General features: G+C 38.6%; 1 protein-coding gene across 4 annotated transcripts in view; it reads left to right on the forward strand.

Annotated features, from left to right (window-relative positions):
* Positions 1-24,639, forward strand: part of ect2 (epithelial cell transforming 2) — a 43,364-nt gene extending 18,725 nt beyond the window's left edge. For 2 of the 4 annotated variants that reach the window (XM_022759244.1, XM_022759245.1), the window contains 12 exons: positions 347-466; positions 563-631; positions 901-1,011; positions 2,552-2,648; positions 2,896-2,977; positions 4,093-4,171; positions 5,676-5,795; positions 8,237-8,375; positions 10,393-10,547; positions 11,695-11,802; positions 13,514-13,648; positions 23,051-24,639. In XM_022759244.1, coding sequence (XP_022614965.1) covers positions 347-466; positions 563-631; positions 901-1,011; positions 2,552-2,648; positions 2,896-2,977; positions 4,093-4,171; positions 5,676-5,795; positions 8,237-8,375; positions 10,393-10,547; positions 11,695-11,802; positions 13,514-13,648; positions 23,051-23,140 — 1,305 coding nt within the window. In that variant the 3' untranslated portion in view covers positions 23,141-24,639. Of the gene's footprint in view, positions 1-346; positions 467-562; positions 632-900; positions 1,012-2,551; positions 2,649-2,895; positions 2,978-4,092; positions 4,172-5,675; positions 5,796-8,236; positions 8,376-10,392; positions 10,548-11,694; positions 11,803-13,513; positions 13,649-18,197; positions 18,773-23,050 lie in introns of those variants that run through there. The other 2 variants (XM_022759242.1, XM_022759243.1) reach the window with 1 other exon arrangement.
* The last annotated feature ends 965 nt before the right edge of the window (positions 24,640-25,604 follow it).

Consider the following 25,604-nt stretch of genomic DNA (forward strand, 5'->3'; position numbering starts at 1 on the left):
TGAGAAATTGTCAAAATATCCTGGAAGATTTCCCTGTATTTGTATGGCACTAACTCAAAAGTAATAGTTATTTATTTAATCTTGGGACATTTTAATGTTTTCCACAGTATGTGTGGCATTGTTTCATTTATTGATTTACATGTGAGTGCAGATAATATCCAGGTCGTGCATTATGCTAGTAGAACCAGTTAATGAACAGGTTCCATCTTGTCACAAATTGACACTAAAATGTCAACAGACAATTTTGACTTTTATTGAATTTTGTGTAACATATCTTTGTGTAACATATCTTTTAATGTATATTTAATGTATATTTGTGTTCACTTCTCTCATATCTGTTGTGAAGCTTTTCAAACATCCGTTGGATAAAGAGGGTCAGGTTGGTGGACCCATCCTGGCCCAAGAGGAAATTAAGACGATATTTGGCAGCATCCCAGACATCTACGAGGTTCACACCAGAATAAAGGTAGTATGTCCAAAGGACCAAATTATTTTGATTTTGTAATTGTTGACCTGGTGTTGTTGACCTGTTATTTTCTATTTGTGATGGTTTTTCCATCAGCATGACCTTGAGGAACTCCTGACAGACTGGCTCGAGGAAAGGAGTGTGGGAGACATCATTCTCAAATATGTGAGTTAAAACAAATATATTAATATGCAGTTGTTGTTTTAATTATCAGTCATTTATGAGGCTTGACCACTTCTGGGGGTAATGGGGTATTGAGAATGGGCTTCCAGTTACAGAAAGGGATGTAAGTACAGTGACATTGTGAATTATTCCTTGAAACTAGTTTGAAAACAACTTTAAACAACTTTTTTTTTTAAAAACAAAAAGCCTCCTTCTTGTATCTGTGTTCTTCCTATTGACGTTTCTGACCCATCCCTATCTTCTCTTTCCAGTCTAAAGAGTTGGTGAAGGCCTACCCACCCTTTGTCAACTTTTTTGAAATGAGCAAGGAGACTGTTGTTCGGTGTGAGAAACAAAAGCCACGCTTTCATGCTTTTCTCAAGGTATGACCTTTTCATTTGTACTGCAAAGAGTGACAAAGAAAAGAAAAACAAACGCAGGAAAACCCTTTGATATCTCCTTTTTACCTCCTCTTGGGCTCCCACCTGCAAGGTTCAGAAATATTGGTCCAATACTATTGGAGATTTTATGTATCAGTGCTTTTGCATGCAGTTTGGATACAGAGTTACAGTAAACCAAGTCAAGTTGATTTCTGAAATCTCATGTTTATAAGAAACCTTGTTTACATAATCTCGGTAGGTGATCAGAAACCTGATTTTCTAGCTAGATTTCTCCTGGAGAATGCAGATTTCTGGGCTTTGGTTTGTAATTGTCTTTTTATATGTATACATGTGCAGGACAAAAGGCCTCAGGCAGGGAAAGTAACGGTGTGATAGCTGAGCAGTGGGATGGAAGAAAAGATAATTACACATAGCAATGCGTCCTTTCTTTGTGTTTAAAACACTTCCATCCCACATCTGATGAAAATTTAATCTAACAGTAAGTAGCTTTTCAAAGTTTAAATAAGTTTCCAGAGTCTGAGCATTTGACTGAGTGTTGAATTCAGACAATTTCACTCTGAGGAGAAACTGTGCCTCCACCGAGCCTGTCCTCTCACCGTGCTGTCAGTCTTCTGCAGCACACACATCAAGTTAGAAAGTAGTATTTTGTGTCACTTCTACAGTTAAAATAAGTTTGTAATGTTTCCAAAATAAAGTTGGACTAAGATGGAAATCTGATCAATCACCAAAGACATGTATTTTCCAGGGCGACTAGTAGTCAGCAGTTCAAGCTATTTGTCTTTACACCTTTTATTATATTGATTTAATTAATTAAATATGTATTTTTGGTGGCATCAGGACATGGTTAGAGTTTAAGGGCTGAGAGAGAATGCTTATAAGTAACAGTGGTAACACTTTACTTACATTACAGAGAAATAGAAAACTGGAACAATAAGCTTTTGAAATATAAATTTTAAGTGCACGAACAAAGCCAGTTGCCTGTTATTGACACCGTTCAGAACAGTAATCATTCTGACTGTGTCCGAAAATCCAGCATGGACTGTCTGAACATTTTGTTAATTTATTTCAACGCAGTATGACAACTTAATAACTTGTAACACCAACTGAATAACTTTATGAAATAAATGATAAATAAAAAAAAAAAATCAATAGAATCAAATATCACTGCAAAAAGAAACAGGCGTACAGACAAATAGCCTAAAAAAGCTTTTCTGAGGTCAAAAAGCAAATAATATAAATATGAAACAAATAGATACATTTTCCAACATCTTGTGAAATCCATGCCGTGAAGAATTGAGGCTGTTTTGAGAGCAAGGGGAGGCTCTACCCAGTACAGTATGTATGTAGCCCTTTTTAATCTCTGTGTTTTCACCCAGACATCCCTGTTAACTGTGGGTTGTTCATTTAAAGGTGCATAAAGTAGTTTCAAAGTGGGCATGTAGTACAGACTTTTGTTTCCCATTTCAGTGTGTCAGTAAGGTTTACACAAAGACATGTAACATTAATGCTTTGATTTTTACAGATCAATCAATCTAAGCCAGAGTGTGGCAGGCAGACACTGGTGGAGCTGCTCATCAGACCTGTACAGAGGCTGCCTAGTGTGGCTCTTCTTCTTAACGGTAACACACAAATATGCACTTGCATACACATCACTTTGTTACAACCATTAAGACAAAAAGATTTTTTGTGCTAATTACATCGTACCTTGTACTTTTCTCCTTATATTTCTCCTTTCATACTGGCCTCCTATCTCCTGTCTGTGATTTCCCTTGCGTATTCTTTCCTACTCATCTTTCTCTAAATGATTTTCATCTCTTCCTGCCCGTCTGCCTCCTTGCAAACTTTGTCTTTCTTCCACCATTTCAGATATCAAGAAACATACGGCCGATGACAACCCTGATAAGATAACACTGGAGAAAGCAATTGATTCTCTGAAAGAAGTCATGACGTGAGTTGGCGTGACCTTACCCTTTCTTTTGTGAGGATGACACAGCCGGCATTGTTTGATCATTTTCAACACCTTACGTGAACTCTCTCCTATCATCCTAAGCCTTGACCATTATGTAGGTTCAGCTTGGAATAATTGACCATTGTTGAGCCAGGATTTAGCAATAAAGACTTTTAAGGCTTGACGGACTCACCGACTCACAGTTGTACACCTGCTTATTTGTGCAATTATGCAATCAGCCAGAGATCGTGTGGCAGCAGTCCATAAAATCATGCAGATACAGGACAGGAACTTCAGTTAATGTTCACATCAAACATCAGAAATAGGAAGATTGTGGACTGAGTGACTTTGACAAAGCGGGATTGTTGATGCCAGACAGGCTGGCTGGATTTCTGAAAGTGCTGATCTCCTGGGAATTTTACATATAACAGTCTCACACCACACGCCAGCCTACACATTGAACCTTGAGGGGAGTGTGTTACCACAGCGGGGGACCCTGTCTGGTTCCGCTGCCATCAGTAGAGATGTTTTGATACCTTTGTTTCCTTCCCAACACCAATCTGGTGGGAGTTGCAAAGAAGAACTGATTTCCAGGAAACCTGCAGTTTTATCCGGATGTGAACTTATAAAGTTTATTAATAAATTACATTGTATTGGGTCAGCGCATAGACTTGTGTGCTTGCCAATACCTGTATTTCAGGCAGCATTGGAGGCATTTCCAATACTAGTATCGGTATCGGATAAACTCTAGCTGTCAGCCAAGTCAAGGAATCTAAGGCTGCAGTGGACACAGCTTGACCAAAGCTGGACTGTTGAAGACTGGATAAATGTAGCCTGGTCTGATGAATCTTATATTTTTGTTAGATATAGTTTTTTTTTTTTTTTTTTTTCTGCACTTTTTTTGAATATAATAATAGTTTCTTATTAACTAGTTTAAAAAAAGTAACCTAGTGGGTTGCAAAACACAAAGACAGCTGATGGATTATCAAAGTAGTTGTTGATAATCTTTTTAGTTTATTGGTTAATTGTTTTAGCAAAAGTGAGACAAACAATAACAACTTTTTTCTTCTACTTTCCCTCCATTCTTTCTTCTCCTCTCTTTTCCTCCCAACCAGTCACATCAATGAGGACAAGAGGAAGACCGAAGGCCAGAAGCAGATCTTTGATGTTGTATATGAAGTTGATGGCTGTCCTGTAAGTTTGAGAATTGCTGCTGTTTGCATTCATGCGCTTGTCAAGTCATAGTGGGAAACTGGATTCTCTTCTTCACCAAAGTATTCAGACACTTTGCTGCGACTCTCCAAATTGCAGTGACGTGCATCCTCTTTGCTGTAATTATTTATTGGATGTGTCTAGAACCTGATTGGAGTCCATCTGTGGCAAATTGAACTGACTGGACATAGTTTAGAAAAGCACACATCTGTGTATATAAGGTCCCAGAATTCACACTACAAGTCAGAACAGAAACCAAGCCATGAAGACCAGTGAACACTCTGTAGACCTCTGTGAGGCATAGATCAGGGCAGGGGTAGATGAGGTCTGTAGATGAGACCTGCATAATGTTCAGTATGAATGTTGTACCATTCATTCTTGCAGATCTCCTTTAGCTCAGCCATATTCTTAGGATGTCTAGTGTGAACGACTTCCCACCTGCGCTTCAGCAGGTGGACAGACATCCTGAATTCATTTTCCCCTCAATGATGACAAGCTGTCCAGGATCAGAGGCTCAAGGTGCTCTTTGTTAAACTTCAGGGACGCTGTGATGATTTTTGTACGGGGTGGCAGCAGCTTCCTCTGTGGTGTCCATGGTAGGACAACATGCTCCATGCAACCATACACCATGCTCTCCATATGGAAGACTCAAACAGATGTTAAACACCTCCAGTGATGCCTCTAAGCCTGTAGCTTTTACTCTGCAGTCCTTTTTTTTTTACCTCATTGAGTATTCTGCATTGTATCTTAAGAATCATCATTGCTGGGCGCCCACTTCTAGGGAGAGTAGACAGAACTAAATTGTCTCATTTTATAGAGAGTTTGTCTGACTGTAAACTGATGAATATCTTAAGTCTTTCAGATTACTTTGTAACCCTTTCAGCTTTATGAAAATCAACAATTCCTGATAAAAGTCTTCTGAGATCTGTGTTTTGTGGGTCATTGCTCACATCAGCAGATGTTTCTTGTGAATAGCAAACTCAAACTGAGTTTTGGTGTTTGGTGTTTTTTTACTATGTCAGAATAGCTCTAACACCACAGCTCCAATTTGGTTTTATTGATGTTTGCTAAGTTCAGACTCCAATTAGCTTTTGTTTATGTCATTAGCCTTGGGGTTCACATATTTTTTCCAATTTACACTGTGAATGTTTGAATTATGTTTTCTATATGGACAAGAACAATACAATAATTTGTGTGTTATTAGTTGAAATAGATTCTGTTTGTTCATAATTGTAACTTATATGAAGATCTGACCAAATTTAAGACAATTTTCTGCATAAATCGGGTAATTCCAGAGGGTTTACTTCCTTTGTCTTGCCACAGACTCCTTAGGGCCTGTTCTGCACTGTATATAATTTAGTAAACAGGATAGTCAATTATGAGAGAAAACATTAGAACAATGGAAAAGCTTAAGATACTGAGGGAACGGTATTAACTTCAATTTAAACAGCAAAAATCCAATATGGGTCTTTTGTCTTCCCTGCAGGCCAACTTGCTGTCATCCCATCGTAGTCTGGTTCACCGAGTAGAAACAATCGCCCTGGGAGACCAGCCATGTGACCGTGGAGAACATGTCACACTCTTCCTCTTCAATGACTGCCTTGAGGTGTGAATACACAAAAACACTAATGAAGTTTTGACCATATTCACACATAATTTAGCTGTTTAATTTACCATAGACTGATCTTAAAGTTTTCCTACTGCACTGACATGCACCGACATGCACTGACTCACCTGACTCTTTACCATCCTTCACCTAATTGTGAAGTTTTTTTTTTTCGTCTTCTTCTTCTTAAGACCTGGTCATGCAACATTTAAAACTTCAAAACCATCTTGGTGGTACTGACGTTTGAGGGAATGGAGAGCTAGAGAATTCAAAACACAGTAGGTCAAAATAGGTATAATTAAGTTAGTTAGTTTTAGTCAGTTAATTGTTCACAAAGCTAGTTCACCAACTAACTCTGCAAGTAAACTCTACGTCATCAATCTTTTAAAACTACATATCTCACGAAAATACACAAATGAATTTTTCCGTGCTACTTTCTGGTGTGACTGGGCATTAAAGCTGCATTTTAAGATCAGTTTGTAATAGCATTTTTGTATTAAAGCTTGCATGTCTGCCATTAGTCTGCCATAATTTAGAGATTTTGTCATTATTTGCTGTTTGTTGACATCAAATTCAAACATGTTTTTTAAAGCTTCCATGTTTGCACATAACTCTTTCTATTAAATTATATTCTTGTAAATTGCTGAAAAGTCATTTTCAGCACTAGATTGTGTATTTTTTGTGAAAGACACAAACGAAAAGATTTCATCAAATTGCAGTCAACACCTGCACACTTATTCATGCAGTTATCTAGTCAGCCTGTTATGTGGAAGCACTGCACTATGTCAAATCCTGCAGATACAGGTCAGGAGCTTCAGTTAATGTTCACATGGGAGAAAAATGTGATCTCAGTGACTTTGACCACGGCATGATTGTTGTTGCCAGACGGGCTGGTTTTAGTGTTTCTGAAACTGCTGATCTCCTGGGATTCTTTCAAACAAGAGCCTCTAGAGTTTACTCATAGTGCTGCCAGAAACAAAAAACATAACACAAGGAGTAGTAGTTCTTTGGGGAGGTCACTCTCTCATCAACAAGGTATTTCTATCCAGTCACCAGAAATGAATCCAATCGAACACCTTTGCGATGTGGTAGAACAGGAGATAGGCAGCATGAATGTGCAACCGACAAATCTGCAGAAATTATGTGATGCAATCATAAATATGAACCAGACTCTCATGGGAATGTTCCCAGCATATTGTCGAATCTAGCTCACAAAGAACTGAGGCTGTTTTGAGAGGAGAGGGAGGCCCCTACCCAGTATTGGTATGGTGTTCCTTATAAAGTGATCAGTGAGTGTATTTGAGACCCCTGGATTGTGTTCAGTGCAATTTCAGATCTTTGGAAGGTCATATTAAGTGCTGTATGTCATATTATGCACTAAGCTGTAAACTGTAGTCAAAACAGCTGCATGCCTTTTACAATAGGTGTGTGATTTCAAGCTATGTACAGCTTGAAATATTAAGCATGAAATATACAATTGTAGAGGATGGTAAAGAAGAAAGATAATTTTGAGAGTAGAGGGAGACCCTAGTATGAAGTTCCTAAAAAGTGCACAGTGAGTGTATATGTGATACAAATTTGGTATGTTGGTTGTAGTTTGGGTATGCAGTGCAATATCCTACGTCCTACGCCTTCTCACTATGATGTTTGTAAAAGGAAACTCAGCATATTCTTAAATACATGCTGAGGTTCTTGTGCACATTCAGTGGCGAGGAGGAAAGGATCTTTTGGCAAAGTAACAAGATAAAAAAGGTGATCAATTCATGTGTGTGCAGTCTATCATTGCTGACACAGTCAGTATGTGTTAATTAGCAAAAGGGCAGCATAAGAACAGGGCAGACAATCATGAAAGAGATGAGGTGGGTGGTGGGGTTGTTTCAGGACTGTCAGCGACACCTCCTAATGAGCCTGTGTGTGCGTGTGTGTTGATCAGCCACACATGGATTTCTGACAGTTTGACATGTAGTCCTTTATGTATATTGAGTGAATCTTGTGTTAGAGTGGGTGGCCTCATTATTTCCCTCCATCATCTCTAGTCATTGATTAACTCCTGTGTTCATATAATCACACTCACCCTCTTCACTCACACTGCCAAAATAACAATGACCTGTAATGTAGTGTCCTATTTTATCCTCTCCCCCATTTCTTGCTTTTCCTCTTTCCCTCCTTTCTCTTTCATCTTTCTCAGCTCCTAATTAATGTGACATTAATGAGTTGCATCGTTTACCTCTATGAATGCCTCATTGATTTATTGCTAAGTAAACACTAGCAGCTTCACCTCCACACTGTAAAATGCACCAACACTCAATTCTAAGACACAAGTAAAAGACATATACGTACAGGATGTTATTTTGAGGATGCCTTTCTTCACATTTATTTCCATAGTTGCTGTTTCATTTTGTGTATTATATGTTTGGGTGTGTGTGTGTGCTTCTCTGCAGATTGCAAGGAAGCGACACAAGGTGATCAATACGTTTAAGAGTCCACTGGGACAGACGAGACCACCGCCACCACTCAAACATATTGCACTGATGCCGCTGTCCCAGATTCGAAGAGTGCTGGATCTGCAGGACACAGAGGGTAACAACATGCACACACAGCAATTTAATGAAGTTACCGGTCATCACAACATTTTACATTTGTCATTTTAGGATGTTTTATGTTCTAAATACCAACTTCTAATTGAATAAAAGGATAACTACAATTTTCAAATACATCTTCAAACAGCAGTCTCAGACTATAATCATTCCACCAATTAATTCAAGTGCTTTTTGTTTCTACCCTTCCGATGAGGCTGAACATTGGAAATAGAGGGAAATTCCATACTCATTCAGATATACATTCAAACTATACATTTTTGAATATATATTTTGCACAAAATAAAGATTGTTGGAGGATTATTTTTTCCTTCCCCTAATCACTTACATGGAAAGGGACTGGAAAGATGTTGATGTTTAAATGGTCTGTGAGAACATGAGGAACAATTACAGCAAGTTAAACATTCAGTGTTCATCTGGAAACCTGACTATTATTTTAAGACAAACCTTCAGAAATTTCCTTTTAATAATTTTATGTCCTTGTAAATTGTTTTGCATAGTTGAAATAAAGTGAAAGCTGGAAATCTAAAACCAGTAAGGACAGAATGGAAAGTGGTCAGCAGTCACATTAAAGGTATACACAACCAGTAGATAATGGCTTAAAAACATGCTAAGATGAGCATCTTTAGTGTGGATAATGGTCACATTTTTGTGGCTGAGACACAAACGTGGCTTGATTTATTGTGCTTGGATTGCAAATACATAGCAAGAGAATTGGTGGTGGTAAAATTGTGTCCAGTTCCCTTTTTATACCCTTGACTTCTGTGTCCCTCCACATGATGGACTCAATGAATGACAATGAGCTGAGCTCCACCTTGAGCCGTGTCCAAACTCACTCCCTCGTTGACTCATTCACTGTCGTTGCTTAATTTTTGCTTCTGCAAATTGCAGTGACATGCTATTAGTAGTATGTCTATAAAAACAATATTTCAGTACAAGTGGAAAAGAGCATCTATCTGAATATCCACACACACCTCATTCCCTCAGTCCTATTAGTTTCATGCTAGAATTATATTAAATAATAAAAATCACTGAACAACTCATTACCTGTTTAACTCAACTACTAGCAGTGACACTTATCAAAAGGGCTTGCCAGAAACCTGGTTTCCCTTTTTGGCAACTAGTAGTACTGTTTTTTTTTTTCCAGATATACCATATCTCTATCTATAAGTACTGTCCTCTGCCTAGATGAAGAATAGTGCTGCTGTCACAATATTTGCAACAACAGAAATGGAGAATAGGTGAAAATGGAAATGCAAACAAAAGCTAAATGATAACACATCAGCATCGTTGAATAAACAAGACCAGAAATATTAATGCTGAGGAGTGGGAGGATAAGTGAGGCTGCAAAAAGTTACAGGACAGTAAACAAAAGTCAGGCAGAGATGATGTTTTGGGATGACTGCACCATACATACTCCTGTGCATCTCTTTATGGGCTTCCTAATCAACAATATTAAAGATTAAAACATTTTTGTGAAGTAAATATCTCCTTACTTTACTATGCAAAGTCCTAGAGTTTTTCTGCTTAAAGAAGGCTACAGGATCCCACATTTCAGGATACAGTATGACTCTATAACAAGAATAAGTGAAGGAGGTCCAAAGGCAAGTTCTGTGTGTCCTTAATCGTCCAACCCTTTAGTTTCATGTGAAAACACATTGTTCAGAGACAAATGGAGTCTTTACACAGAGAACAACAATGATTGATGTTTAAGGAGTTTGGATAAAGCACTGAAGTTAATTTGTCTTTTGTTCTTTCCATCTGTTTCTCTTCCCTTTCTCCCCATCCAACTACCTCCCTCAATCATCTTCATGCTTTTTTGTCTCATTCTCTTCATCTCAATCTCTTCGCTGACTGATTCTCCCCCCTCCCTTCTTTTTGTCATTCTTCATTATCCTCTCTCTCTCTCTCTCTCTCTCTCTCTCTCTCTCTCTCTCTCTCTCTCTCTCTCTCACTCTATCACTGTCTGTCCTTCTCGCTCTTTCACTTCCTCCCCTCAGAGTGTGTGAATGCATTCGCCTTGGTGGTTCGCCCCCCGACTGAACAGGAGAACTTGTTGTTCAGCTTCCAACTGGCCGGAGAGGAAACAGTTAAAAGCGCCTGGCTGCGAACACTTTGCCGCCATGTTGCCAACACCATCTGCAGGGCTGATGCGGTGAGAAGCCACACACGCGCACACAAAGAAAACTAAGTAGGTAGTTTGACAGATCTGCGGGCAGAGTAGGAAGCTGTGATAGCTCACCTTCACTTTACGCTGGAAGATAAAAGTTTTTTCTCTCCATAAACAAATTGGTCCAGTCATTGTCATCACCATCATCAAGCCTCAGACATGTTAATAATTATCAGTGCTATCAGCTAATACCATAGCATAGTCACGATCACATGCACTCATCTCTCAATGTCTTTTCAAATAAGTATATTACAGCTATATATTCTACAGTTTATTTCTGTTTTTATATGTTGGGTTTGGGGTATATGTGTGTGAGATAAGTTATTTATCTGGAAAATGGCAAATAAGGGAAAAGCAAATACTTTCCTAATGAATATATTGGACTTGCACCAGGATCAATTGCTGGTTTAATAAACTAACTAAATATTAAAAAGATTGATTTAGATTTTTTTTTTGAAAAACCCAGTAATTTCCTGTATTTATTTATTTTTGCAAACATTACTCAAACAGAAGGAGCTAGTGTATTTATTGTTGACTGTTTTCAGCTGTGAATTAACCCACATTTGGTGCTCTAGTGAGTGTTTCTGGCAGAAGGAAGGTGTATTTAGTCAAAATAAACTAGCGTGTTTGTTCATAGTAATAAAGGTCCATGCCACCCAGTGTGGCTCAGTGAAGCATTTTTTAAAAAGTACAGAGGAATACGGACTACTCTGGCAGTACTTGCTATTTTTTTACCAATTCACTTGTTGTGAGTTGATTAAGCTTAATGATTACTGAGCCAACTGGAAGATATGGAGTTTAGGCTGTTAGCTGTATTTAGCAGAGCAAACAGCAGGGGGTGATGTAGGCCTCTGGTCTACCCGCCTCACAGCTGCATTCCTAATGCTGTTTTCACTGGGTCAGCGCTGCAATGTGAATACCAACGAGATAGAGCCCTGCTTGTTAAAAAGAACTGCAGGATGAGGGGGAGAGAGAAATAAAGACTGTGTGTGTGAATCTTACTTCTCATTCCCTCTTGCAACTGTTTTGACAGGGAAGCATAATGTAATTATTGTCATTGATTACATGAATTACACACTTATGGTCATGATTTATTATACTGAGTTTGAGGCTGTATCTTTTTTGTAACCAGGAGGACATGATTCAGTGTACAGACCCAGACTCACTACAGGTCAGCACCAAGGATATGGACAGCACCCTGAGCAAAGCCTCCAGGGCCATTAAGAAGACCTCTAAAAAGGTAAACGCAGGACAAGCCATTTCTCATGATTAGCCTTCCCTACTCTTCCAAGGGTGGGTGACTATATCATGTACGGTGAGCAGTGAAGTCATTTTCAAAGTAGCGCTGCTCCCTGAATGTTGACAATTCAAATCATTAGTGGAGAAGACCCCCAGTCGACTCACATTCTGTCAGTCGAATCAATGCATTTCATCTTCTTTTTTTCTTTTCTTTTCTTTTTTTTTTTTTTTTTTAACAGCTTGGTCATTGCACACAGAGAAATTCAGAATGACAGCATGTAAGGCTATGAACTTTTAAAAATCAAGTTTTGTTTCAAAATTACTGAACTATAAGACTAACTGTGATGAAAATAGACGGCAGTGTTTGAAATGGACGGCAGAACAGCACGACTTGTTGTTTGTCTTGTTCGGTGCTGCAACACTTTAAACTCAGGTGCTGAATACAACAAAGTTGGCTAACCTAGTTTTTAAACCAGATGCCGTTACAACCACCTCTACTGCTGCTGTCCAGTATGACTGACTCTTCAGCTGACAGTGCTGCAGGAGAAACTCATCAAAAACATCAGCAACTAGTGTTAATTAAAAACTAAAAATTATTTTAAATAAGTTAAAGCATGAATGACGAGCACATAGAATTTAAGAAAAAAAAATCTAAGTGAAAGTGCCAACTTTGACTCTGTGTTAACTCTGAATGTCTTTGTTTGGGTACCACCCGAGTTCAGACTGACAGGACTATAGTGGTCCTGATCATTAGGTTTCTATATACAAACTATTTCAATCAAACCACAGAGACATGAAGGAAAGACATCTAGTGTATATTGTCTGTGTTTTTGCTGTAGTAAAACACTGCTGGGATTGAAATGTACCTTAGATTTTTTTTAGCTGCTCTTTTCAGCTTATCCAGGGAGGGCAGCTAAAGATTGGAATCTGAAAGAATCTTTGGAGCAAGCAGATAAAGGTTTGACACTATCAAACAGCAAGTGTTTATCTGACTTTACAGCTCCTTAAGGAAATATCAGAGGAAACAATAATTGTGTGCAGTGAAGTTAAGAGGTTAAAGAAGGGGCTATGGTGCAGGACGCCTTGCCAATCATTCTGCCAATTTTACTTTTTCTTGGTGTTACTTCTCAGTAGCTGTCACAGAGGCCAATAACTTTGTGGAAGCTAAGCTGGCAGGGATATCTATAGCTTAACACTAGCCTCCTAAGGTTTCAAATGCTCCAATGCTGCTGCATCAATGCTCCCTATGTTTTTTTTCTGCCAGTCATCTTTTAGCTTTTTCTCTCTTTTCTACTTATGCAGCCACTACATAGCATCAGGTCTTGGTATGATGATGATTGCGCAACTGCTTTTTATAATACTGCTGATGATGAAACAAAACTTCAGCAATTACTTTAATACTTAAATTACTAAATTAACAATAATCTAATTTCAACCCACTAATAATTAAAAAAAAAAAAAAAAACTACACTTTTTCAATGAAAGCTTTTACATTTGTTCTAACTTTAGAATGCCTCGTACAGATGGTTCTCTGCCAAAAAGAGCCATCATGGATGTGCTATGTTGTTGTGTGTTTGGAACAAGTAAAGATCAACAGGTTGTGTAACTGACCTCAGCAGTAATGGATGCTAAGTGCAAACAGACAAAAAGACTGCAAAACAAAAGAGAAACACATTAATTACTGAAAAATTCTCTGGGTGTGCGTTTGCTAGGTGACGAGAGCGTTTTCTTTCACCAAGACCCCGAAGCGTGTGATCCAGAGGGCGTTCATGGCCAGCGGTACTCCAGATGAGAAAAATCAGAGGCTGAGTTACGAAAACCGCATCAGCAGCAGCTCCACACTGGCTGTAAGTCTGTTTATTTGCTCAAAGAAATCATCCGTCTTTTACTGGGAAGACAACACACTAACTTTAACAGTATTGTATTTCTTTTATTTATCTGTTTGTCTTTTTCAGGACGAACTAACTGATACACAAATGTATACATTTTGTAATGGCATTTGATATTACATCTCTCTCATTCACACTTTGTGAAAAACGGGGGAAATAATGACACAATGCCGCATCATATTCTTTGTGATTGAAAGACCAACATGTGTGCTTCAATTGACTTACTTTACGTACCTAAACACTACACCTTCAGTGATCAACATGCATTATTGCATTTCCAGAATTTCCAAAAGTCTTTACAAAATGTGTCTATGTTGTCTCATTTATTTCAACAACATAACACAATTAATACTGTGTGGCTGTGTCTGCCCATCTATCTGTCCATATCTTACTGATCCCCTTACTATTCTCTATATCTCTTCCCCGTTTTGCTGAGAAAGAGGCAATTGATCTCTTGATCGGCCCGTGATAGAACAGCTTTCAGTTGTTGTCATTGCTTTGATCTAACTCGATTAAAAAGCAGGAAAGGGGCTCGTGTTCTTATATGTGCTGGGACTTTTTTCTGCTCTTTGTACGACTGCGTTATTTGGGAATTTCCTACTTATTTTCCTACACCTTTTCTGTTAATACTGTACACAATACTGTATTTTCATTAACTACTGCAAGTGGGTGTGATGAAGAGAAGGCGGGAAATGTTAAAAGATGTGGAAAAATCTAATTACAACAATATTCCATTATATTTACACACTTTTGATGTATAACTCATCTAGCTCATTACCTTGTTGCCAGTGACACTAGGATGCAAATGCAGTATGTTTAACAGCTGTATTGCAAAATAATTTAAGGATAAATATTAGACATATTTTATTTTACATATTTTATATTAAACATTTTGCTCATATTAGTTAAGATTAGGGATTGACAGGGCCTCTAGAGGCTAAGACCTATACCATATAACCACAACATCCCAGGTTTGATTCTGGCCAGGGAACCTTGTTGCATGGCAAAAAAAAACAAAAAACCAAACAAATAGATAAGGGTGTGACTAAAGGGGCCGGATACATAAAATAGGTTAATTTTTCAAAACTATGTGCATTTTTTTCCCCCATTTCTAAAGATTTATACACAGCTTGCTGATTTCCATTTTGACATTTAGCCACAGATAAATGCTTACATGCCTCGAAGCTCAATTTATATTCTGTCTTTGCATTGACACAAGGGTCCACATGCCAGATTGTGCCTGCAGACAGTACACAGACAAACATGTCAACATATCAGTGTATGCAACACAAGTGTAGTATAAACAGAACTATATGCACATCTTTGCCCATGTCCATTTTGGAGTGTAACCAACTGTTTTATCACCTGTTTGATATAAATACTTCTGTCTGCTCTACCAGCCTTTAGACCAGGAAAAGAATGGCAAAGGAGAAGTGCAGTTCAAAGATTGTTTTTGTGAAGTCAATTTTAATTTATATAGCGCCAAATCACAACAGTTTTCTCAAGGCACTTTTCATGTAGAGCAGGTCTAGACTGTACTCCTTATAGTATTTGTTACAGAGACCCAACAATTCCCACCATGAGCAAGCACTTGGTCACACTGGCATGGAAAAACTTCCTTTTAAGAGGCAGAAACCTCGAGCAGAACGAGGCTCAGGGTGGGCGGCCATCTGCCTGAACCGGTTGGGCTGATGGAGAGACAGAGGGAGAGAGAGAGCAGGGTGAAAAACCACTTTGCAATGATAATGATTATAATGATAATCCTGTTCTGCTCAAGGTTTCTGCCTCTTAAAAAAAAAAAAAAAAAAAAAAAATTTCTTGCAACTGTCACCAAATGTAAATAGTATAAAGAGAAGGTCTGGACCTCCTATATTTGAGAAGTTCCTTGAGAAAACTTCCCTTGTGAATTGGCACTATATAAATAAAATTGACTTGAAAGTAACAGTAACAGCAACAGTAATGATAAGGATGATGATAATAATAATGATAATTATAATAGTAGTTGTAGCAGCAGGTGTAGAGCAGCATCATGGGGGCGATAGGTGGTTTGCAGAAGAAAAAGAGAAAGGCACACAGCCTGGGCGCTCAATAACAAACAGTCAAACAGAATGATGCAGGGGTTTCAGAAAGTTTACAGAAATCTTGTTGGAAGGATAACATGGACTATACAATATATACTGAGTTTAACTGATTTATTGAGACTGAAGCTGACCCGCCAGTGGTAGAATGGTAACAGGTACAAAACCTCAAGTTGTGAAAGAATAAGGAGCTTACTGAAAGTTAAGGCGTAAAGATGAGTTTTAAGTTGGGATTTGAAGGCCCCAACAGAGTCAGACAGTCTGATGTCAGCAGGAGGGTTGTTCCAGAGGAAGGGAGTCGGATAAGAAAAGGCTCTGTAGCCAGCAGACGTCTTTTTAACTCTGGGGACAGACAAGAGCCCTAAATTCCGGCAACGGAGAGCACAAGATGGAATATAAGGTTTAAGGAGATATGGTATGAAGGAGCAAGCCAAATTAGGACCTTGTATGTCATTAAAAGCACCTTAAAGTCTGATTTGACATGAATAGGGAGCTAATGAGGGAAGCTAAAATTGAAGTAATGTGGTGAAATTTTCTGGATTTAATTAAAATTCTAGCTGCAGCATTCTGAACCATTTGAAGACTTTTAATACGGGCATGAGGCCGATCAGAAAGGAAAATGTTACAATAATTAAGTCTCAATGAAACAAAGGCATGAATTAAGATATCAGCATCTGTAATGGACAAAAAGGACTGATTCTTAGCTGTGTTATGTAGCTGGGGGAAAAAAAACAGTCTTGGTGATGTCTTTAATGTACTGATCGCAGGAGAGATTCTTGGCTGTCAGACTATGAGAAATCACACAATTGTCGAGTTGCTGCTACTTGATCAAACTGGTATCTGTGTTGAGCCAGGCCGACGACGAGCATCTCAGTTTTATCTGACTTTAGGAGCAGAGAGGTTTGAGACGTCCGGCTTTTAACAGCAGACAAACAGACTTCTAAATGTTTGTTGTTACTGATTAACTTGGAGGAATGGGCTCCTCTTACAGTGGAGAGAGCACACTTGTATTTAAACATTCCTGGCACTGGAGGAAGAGAGCTTCTGATATTTATTTGCACTATTTGTGCTCCAATCTACTGCAGGCCTGCTTCAGGTTTCCTCAGTAAACCGTGGTGTAGACCTCTTTGATCATCTAGTTTTAGTGGTGAGAGGAGCAACTGAGTACAGGAGACTTGATAGAGCTGTTTTCAATTCCCTGGTACAATTTTCAGCAGAGCCAGTTGCTACAGTGAAAGCGGCCAGGACCACCTGTAATTGCTAATCAAGAGGTCTGTAAAGCACAACAAGGCAGAATGGTCATAGTCTTTCATACTGGAGTGGGTGATTCATAACAGATAGAGATGGTTTCAGTACAAGAGCCTCAAAGGAGTTCAAAGGTAAATTTAAGATAATAGATTAGTCTAAAATTGGGTGTATAGATTAATGATACACCCACACCTTGCTTAGTAGCTTGAGCAGCGTGTATATTAGCCTAATCAGGTGGGGAAGCTTCATTAAGAGGTAAGATAATATTTTGTGACAGTGGGATTATCTGGTAACAATAGGGCAGCCATCTTTTTGCACAATCATGTGACAAGAGAAGATTTATTACAGGACTGATGTACTAGGACAGAATTTGTTTTAGCTAGGTGCCAGCCGAGTGTATGTTTAAGCAAACCTTACAGGATGCTTCATGATAAAGGATAAAAGGGGGGAAAAATACAAGAAAATAAAATTACACCTCCAAGGGTGAATTAAGTCAAGTAAATTTTTTATTTGATAGCTACAATTCACAACATATGTCATCTCAAGGCACTTTCCAAATAATGCAGGTCTAGACCTTCTCTTTATAAATTAATAGAGTAATAGAATTGAGGACACAATTGGTTTGAAATATGCCCCTTTTTCTTTTAGGACAGAGAACAGAATGACATGCAACAATGTTCCTGGCCAATTTGAGCTCAACAAGTGGTGAAATCAATTTGTAAACCTTTTCTTTGGTCTGTATATTAAATGCTTCAGGTAATCCTAGCAAAAACTTCAAATGTGTGTGTGTGTGTGTGCGTGCGTGTTTCATCTTGGAGGATTCTTTTTGCCCCATTTAGCACTGATAGCGCAGGAACTTGTTGAGTTGTCAATGCAAACTTGTGTATTTATATTTCCAGGTATGTGATTTCAAATTTCCACCTACAGATGTCTCTCCCTTACTCTGCATGAAAACTTAAAGCCTGACATTTGTATCTTACTTTGTGATATTCATTCTCCCCCATCCTTCCTTCTATGCTCTTCCAGATAAAGACAAGTGTTTGTCTTTGGTTTCAGCTCCTGAGGATTTTCTCTCCTTGTATTTTGTTTCAGCACAACTATTCTCTCTGTCTCGTCTTGTTTTCCTTCATGATGTGTAAATTCCTGATCCATATGTGTCTCCCTTCTATTATATACTCTAGATGTCTCGCTCAGCCTCTACATTCAGTTTGAGTGATTCAGCCAAGAGCAATGCAGTGGTGCAGCGCTCCAACTCTCTTGACCACCCTCCTGTCAGAGCCAGGGTCCCTGTCTGTATCCGTACCCCCTGCAGCCCAGCCCACGACCCTCCCCATAGCCCTGGTCCCAGCACTGCCCCTGAGTTCAGCCGAAGTCCTTGTCCCAACTATTGCCCTAGAACCCCAGAACCCAAGTCCATCCTTCATGCTCCATTATTGACCCAACCAACGCAATCTCCTTCAAACCTCCCTATTTCCCAGCAGTCCATCCCTTCAACCCATTCCACCTCCATTCAAGCTATCCGAAACTCTACCTTGCTCAATTCCAAAACCTCCCAGCCAAAATCTAACCAGCATGTGTCCAGACACCTGCCCTCTGTGGGGTTCCAACCAAGGTCCCTGGCTCCTCAGCCTGTTAATGTCAAAGGCAGGACCTTTTCTGAGTCATGCAGGGATCCCCAAGTCCCCTTGGACCCACATAAGGCTGCCCTGACCAGTCATCGCAGGGAGACTCTGCTCTAAACCATCGCTAAACACAATCCTGGAGCCTGATGTGAGCAAACATTATTGTTGTCCAGTCTCAACTAGGGGTACACCAATGCCATTGTAATTTCAAATGTATCCTTACTACCTACTGTATTTCCTGCTTCTAACATCCATTATACCACTGGTGCATTTCTCGTCCCAAATCAACTCCTTAGAAGCTGAGACTCTGTGACAATGATAGATCAGATTGATAAGGGTTTGCTCAACAGCTGAACTCTGAACTCCAATGATTAGATACAAGTGCGTTAGAAACATTCCAGTGGTGTGGGAGTGATGCTTTTCCTCACTTGAGATGGGTGTTAGGTTAAAGAGCAGAGATTTTAAGGGTTGATTTGGAAAAGCTCTGTTCCTATGAATAACCCAAGTTACTAACTGGTGGTGGCTGGAAATATTCACTAGGTGGCTGCTACTAATAGTGGGCTATATGCAAAAGGGTGTGATAGAGCTGGTACTTAAAAGAGCTTTGTCCAAGTGAAAGCCTGCTTTCCCTCAAGAGAAAAGGCTCCTTTAAAGGCGTGCCATCACATAAATAATATTTTATTTTCCATTGTGTACAGGCAGATCCATGAACAGTACAAAGTTTTGTATTGACTATTAATCTATTCAAATTAACAGTTGTTAATGGGTCTCAGTTGGCTTTTAGAGACCTTTATTTCGATCTACACAGTTCCTTTACAAAGAACTTGAATGACTAATGTTAAGTGCCAGTTGAAGAAAATATCAACAGTACAAATCCAAATGTCAAGGCATGCTTTTAGTTTTGGATGCTATGCTCTTTGTGTGTTTTGGCTAGTTTACACAAAACCAGCTCTTTAGAATTAAAATGTCAATGTATTCATGGGAGCCAGGCTGACTTCTCATCTGAGCTATAATGTCTGATGACAGGTCACCTGTCCTACCTTTTTCCTGAGTTTATGAGCATATCATGTCCCATATTCACCTCAGCCATTTAACTACTTCCCAATTGCATGAACACTGGTCTACCTGTCTGAAAGGTATTCATGCTTAAGAAATGGGGTCTGACATAATAGAATGTCAGTGTTATCTATTTGGAGATTATTAAATCATTTCACAATGAACCGTACACAAGCCTGTTCATTGCAACCTGCCAGTGAGCACAGCAGTTTAATAATTGCCAATTTTACTTGTAGTTTGCATATCAGTGTAATTTTAAGCATTCACATTCATAGACATAACAAGTTGCTAATCTAATCTAATCCCCATTTCTCATCCAAATAAATGTACAAGAAGTCACTCCATAAATGAATAAGTAAATAAGTGAAAATCTATAGGTTGGTAAGAATAGACACAAACAGTTTGCAAGATTACAGCCTGAGTATCTATGCTGTATGTTTTGATTTATAGTTTAGCGCTGGATTTCACCCATTGCTATCACCACAACACTATACAGAGGTATCATACATGATCAGGTCAAATAGTTTCTTAATTATATTCCTTGCTCTGTGAGGAAATAAAATAGAGCAAACAGTAAATGTAATATACTCCTTTTTCAGCCCTCTCAAAGACTCCCTCAAAAGCACCTTCTTTTGAATTTGGCTTAAAGTGTAATAACATCAATTTATTTATTTATTTAAAAAACATTTATTCTGAAACTGCTATTTTATAACATTATGGTTCCCCAGTCCATTTCTTGCCTTCCTACTGCACTTTACTGTTGTTTCTTGGCATTCACTGCATTGTACTGTACAACTACCACAACTATTGTACAGTTAAATGGGGATTCAGAGGCGTTTTCATAGGCTTGCAGCTGTGAGCGAGAGATGCAAACTCCACCTGACTTCTGGGTGTTAATATTAAAAACTGAAGTGCCCCTCTGCTAGTACTGTGGCAATGATGCCACATCGGGGCGTTAGTGAGTCCAGGGTAGAGTGGCAGAATAAAGTAGTAGTAGAGAGTAGTGCACCTTCCTTCTCACATGGCATTTCAACACTACTTTCCCCCTCCAGTCTGTCATAGACTGTTGAAAGTAATGACGTTCTCCCAGGTTTGATGTACACTGGCAATATATCACTAGAAGCAGGGACAGTTTGTTGATGTGTTTTTATGCAGACTTACACAAAACTAGTGTTCATTAGCATTTGAGCTTAGTTATGGCAAGTGTGTGATGAGGGTCAGATGTGTTTCATTGAGCTGCTGTTGACCTGGCCTTCCTCTTCAGTGAAAGCAGCCTGTTAATCTCTTGATTCATTCGACCCCTATCATCCTATTTCTGAAGCCCTCTAGCACCACTTACTCACATGTAATCAAGGCCACTGTTCATCTGCTGACACAAACTGAGGGAAGGGGTAAGAGAGTGCCTCAGTCGAAAGGCTCAGAGAGAGCTCTGTGTGTGTGTGTGTGTAAAAACCAGGTGGAAAGTTGTGTGATTGTGTTGGCAAAGGTTGCTTGCCTCAATTACATCAGTGCCAAGGTTTGCCTTGAAAGGAAGAGAGGTGCTAGCAACACAATTTGCCTTTGTGCACTCAGTAATTAAAATGAGGCTGTAGCACTTAAACCAACCTTGTTCTTAATAACTTCATAACACATTCACACACACACTCTTAACTGCAAGCTAGACAGCTCACATGGCAATCTTGTTGCACAGGCTTTTAAAAGCAAACGCTGAAAGGGAGTTGGGATGCTGATATTCAACTTGGAGTTGAATGGCTGAGTGAACAGCTATTTAACATACTTGTGCACTCATGCTTTTTTGCTCCAAATAGTAATCCCTGCTAACAACTTGGGTGTCGTTCAAGGTTATTTAAAAGATAATTTAGGTTTTTCCAATCTATTTTCTCAGTTTTTGGTTTGTTTTGGCTTTCAGTTTTTATAACATTACTTACAAAAGTAATTTATGACATTTGGAAACAAGTCTGGTGGGACAGCAAACAGGAGCAGTCAGACAGGTTTAGCCACATTATCTAAACCCCTTTATTGAGAGGTAAAAGCAAAGGTAAGCACATCTGAAATATCAGCACAGAACTGCTGTATACACACTAGTGCCATCACTTTTAATTCAAAATTTAAACTACCATTCCCAATTTGGATGTGTGAAAAAATTAAGTATACAATTTGTAATGTTCTTAATTCAAAGTCTACATTGCACAAGTGTCATAATTAGCAGATAAATTTGTGAGTTATGGCCGAAAACATGTTGTGAGGTCACAGTGACCTTGACCTTTGACCATAAAAATCAATTCAGTTCATCCAAGTGAACGTTTGTACCAAAGTTGAAGAAATTCCCTAAAGGTGTTACTGAGATATAGCATTGATGTGAACGTTACAGACTGACGCACAACCTGAAAACATTATGTCTCTGCGCCAGCATAGCAGAGCACACAAACATAAATCTTAATCAAACACATAGGACAAAATAATACAATGAATAATTATAAAAATAATAAATAAAATAAGTTAAAAGTAGAAGTGCAAAGTAATACTGTAAAGTGCTGGGTGCATGACTCAAGTTTTCTTATGTTCAAACAAGAACCCACAGTTCAATAAACACATGGCCTTTGGCTTTACAGGTTGTGTTTGTCCTGTTTGTTCTGCATCTGGGGCAGTACAGTTGTTGGCCAAACAAGCGCCACTTCAAACCCTTACCGTTACATTACGACAAAAACTATTCCAAAGTCACCCATTTGTAGTCTGATGGTGATGAGACTGAATTGCCATTTCATTTCACTGAAAATTGCTAGAGAAATTAGGGATGTTAGTGGTGATAAAGAGGGCTGGAGCCTGGCAAACCTTGAGCTCTTCACTCAAGTGAGGCAGCAGATGCACTACAAATGAATTGATAATGTCATTGCTAAAATGTTCTCCAGGCAACATGAGTTGCATGCAAATTAATCCAACATACATGTTAATTCACATTTGTTCGAACCGGATATTTTGAAAAAGTGACAGCTCTAGTGTACACTGTGTACAACAGTCAAAGCAGGAATTAGGTCTGTAAACTGCATATTTTGAACTGACAGTTTTACAGTTCCAATAAGTTTTAATAACCATAGAGTACCATTTACTCTTCTGATCATCTGACTGCTCATGTTGGCAAATTGGTTTTCTAATGTAGTTATGTCAAATCACCTCTGGATCTTAATATTTACCTTCGACGGTATAACATTATTATTAATAATAAGAAGAATGGACAAAAAAGTTGTTTTAATGAACTATAATGATCCTTTAACAACACAATCATCTCAGGTTTTCTTACCTCTATTTCACATCAAATTTTTCTTTTTCTGATTATTTTCTCTCTTTTCTATTCACAGGCACACCATTCCCCCTCCATGGTCAATCTGCCTTCTATGTTTGAGAGGAAATACCACACATTCAGTCGTTCAACCACCCACCTCCTCTGAGACGCCGCCACTTGGGAGCACCTGCAGGGGTCGACCAATCTTTCCACTTCCTTTGCCTTGACTGACGCTAATAGCAAGATCTGACTGGAACGGCCTAAGTGTACGAAGTATGGCAAAGTAGTATTTGTCCATACTGGAGCCCTTGACAGACTTTCCAAATCCAGTAGAAATTGCATTTAGCCGCAGATGGAAAAATGCACTGAAGCTATGGACATCAATCTGATATGTGGCAGTATCAGAATTGTCCAGCTAACTGCTAAGTGCGCTCCCCAGCTGTAACTTCGCCCAAGTAGTAGGGTTACAGCAATAAACCAGTTGTTCGTCAACCTGAAGCCTACCATGTGACGTATTCTGCTAAAATTGGTCTGTGTGAGGGAGAACTTGCAAGAAAAACAATACAATTTTTGATCCGACAAGGCAGTTTGATCCATCTTTCCAAACATACACAATGCTTGAATTAAGACTGTATCCAGGCACTAACTGGAACGGTACTACATCATGCCAGGGGCTACAGTCGTACCACTGGTTCTAGTAAGGTTTGCCTTACCCTTAAAAATGAAGGATGTTCTGCTTTTTGTCTGCATTTGTTAATAGATTATCTTGACATGATTCATTGTTTTGTCAATGTACTTTATCAGACACTTGTTACATTTTGTGTACACGGGTTGTCTGTTCAGGTTTCTGATTTGTCCCCATTGTTCAGTGAAGTGTTAACACTAAGTATAGACCAAGTAAACAATATGACTCATCCTCTGGTTTGAATGGGGTCATCATGCTGTCCCAAAATGTCCCTGAATGCGTGTTTTAGTTCACTGTGCTTTGGTTAAGTAAATTATCATTTAATTTTGATGTTGAGGTATTTCTATGAAGGTTACAGGCAATAAAAGTAACAGGTAACAAATGCAGATTGCTAACCTCTTTGTGCTTTATGTACTTGTAAAAATTGACTTTTCTTGCCCTTTACTGTGTTTTTTAATAAACTGACTTTTTGAGAGACCTTTATATTAACTGACATTTAATGTTGTTTTATTGTAATGGGAGTAGACTTAATTTTCACCCAATATAATATGACTTATTGTAATTGACTCACCCTCTTAACCTAAACTTACGATAGCTTCCAGCTTTTATAAAGCTTCTATTTTTAACATTTAAGAGATTCAATTGAGAAGAATAAAAGTGCTTATGCTCTTATGTCCTGTACGCCCGTCCACGTTTTAAAAGAGGCTTTTACAGTGTGTCTACATTGTGTCTGTGTATGTGTTCAAGAAGGGATCCTGCTTCAGTGTACATATTTATTCTTGATGAATTCATTTTACCTGTTCTCTTTTTTTCTCTTGCTATTTATGTTTTTCACCACTTTTTATTTGTCATTTCGCTTATGCTGTTTTCATTGAGCTATAATCTTCTCTGGTTGTTTCATCTCTGTATTAAATGCACTTAAACATGTACCTGAAGATTTGAGCTTTTTATTTTACTCCTGTGTATGTCTTTCATCACCACAACATAAAAAATATATTCATTCCATTCACTTGTAGGGGGAGCTGACTAAATGTGCTAAGTAATTTATGTAAAAATAAATTCTTTCATTTCCTCTTTATATTTTGGAGTTAGGTTTTCTACTGTGTGTTTCTGTGTGTGCCTGCAAATTCAAAAAACAGAAAAGCAGAACTTAATGTTGACCCTTATTCGAAAGCTTAGACATAAACCCATATTCTTGTAGCTTCTACTTCAGGATGATCTTGAAGGCCTGTTTGTGATGTGCATCCTACTTTGAAGGGAACTTATGAATGTTTCTCAGTACTTGTCTGTACTTACTCATTTGATTTGGGAGTTACTTAAGAAGCTTTTGGGTCCCACTTGACAAAAAGTTCACTTTCCCTTCCCTTCATGAATCAGACCTTCAGTTTCAAATTCACTTTTGAACCAACAATGTCAGGTAGGTCTTTGAAGAAAGAACACCCATTTAAAAATTACTGACAAATGGGTGAAACTGGGAAACCAGCAGGTATTTTTTTAAGGTTAGCTTTTGACTGTGAAGTGCCAATTTAATCTTGTAAAAATGAGACTATGCTGCAGCACAAAGGTCTCATAGTGATTATCCTTATAATATGATGTATTATTGATCATTGCAGAATAAAATCTCAAGTTTGCCCTCTTCAGGGAGGTCAGGATAATTTACAGACCAAAGCAGTTTCCCCCCATGGAGCCATATACTGATAACTGATACTGAAAGTAATTGTAACAATTATCAACATATTGGATATCACTATCAATTCTCAATAGCAGTCACATGCATCAAAGGGTAAATCTGATTATTTTAAAGAGCAATTCCCTATAACAGTGGCAAAGTAAGTGAACCCTCTGGAATTACCTACATTACCAACACACACTGTATTGTTCTCTCTATTTTGAAAACATTCAAATATTCAGTGTATGTTGGAAAAAGTCAAGGGCGTAAGTTTCC

Source organism: Seriola dumerili, unplaced genomic scaffold, assembly GCF_002260705.1.
Source record: "Seriola dumerili isolate Sdu_G_001 unplaced genomic scaffold, Sdu_1.0 BDQW01000321.1, whole genome shotgun sequence".
Lineage (NCBI taxonomy): Eukaryota > Metazoa > Chordata > Actinopteri > Carangiformes > Carangidae > Seriola > Seriola dumerili.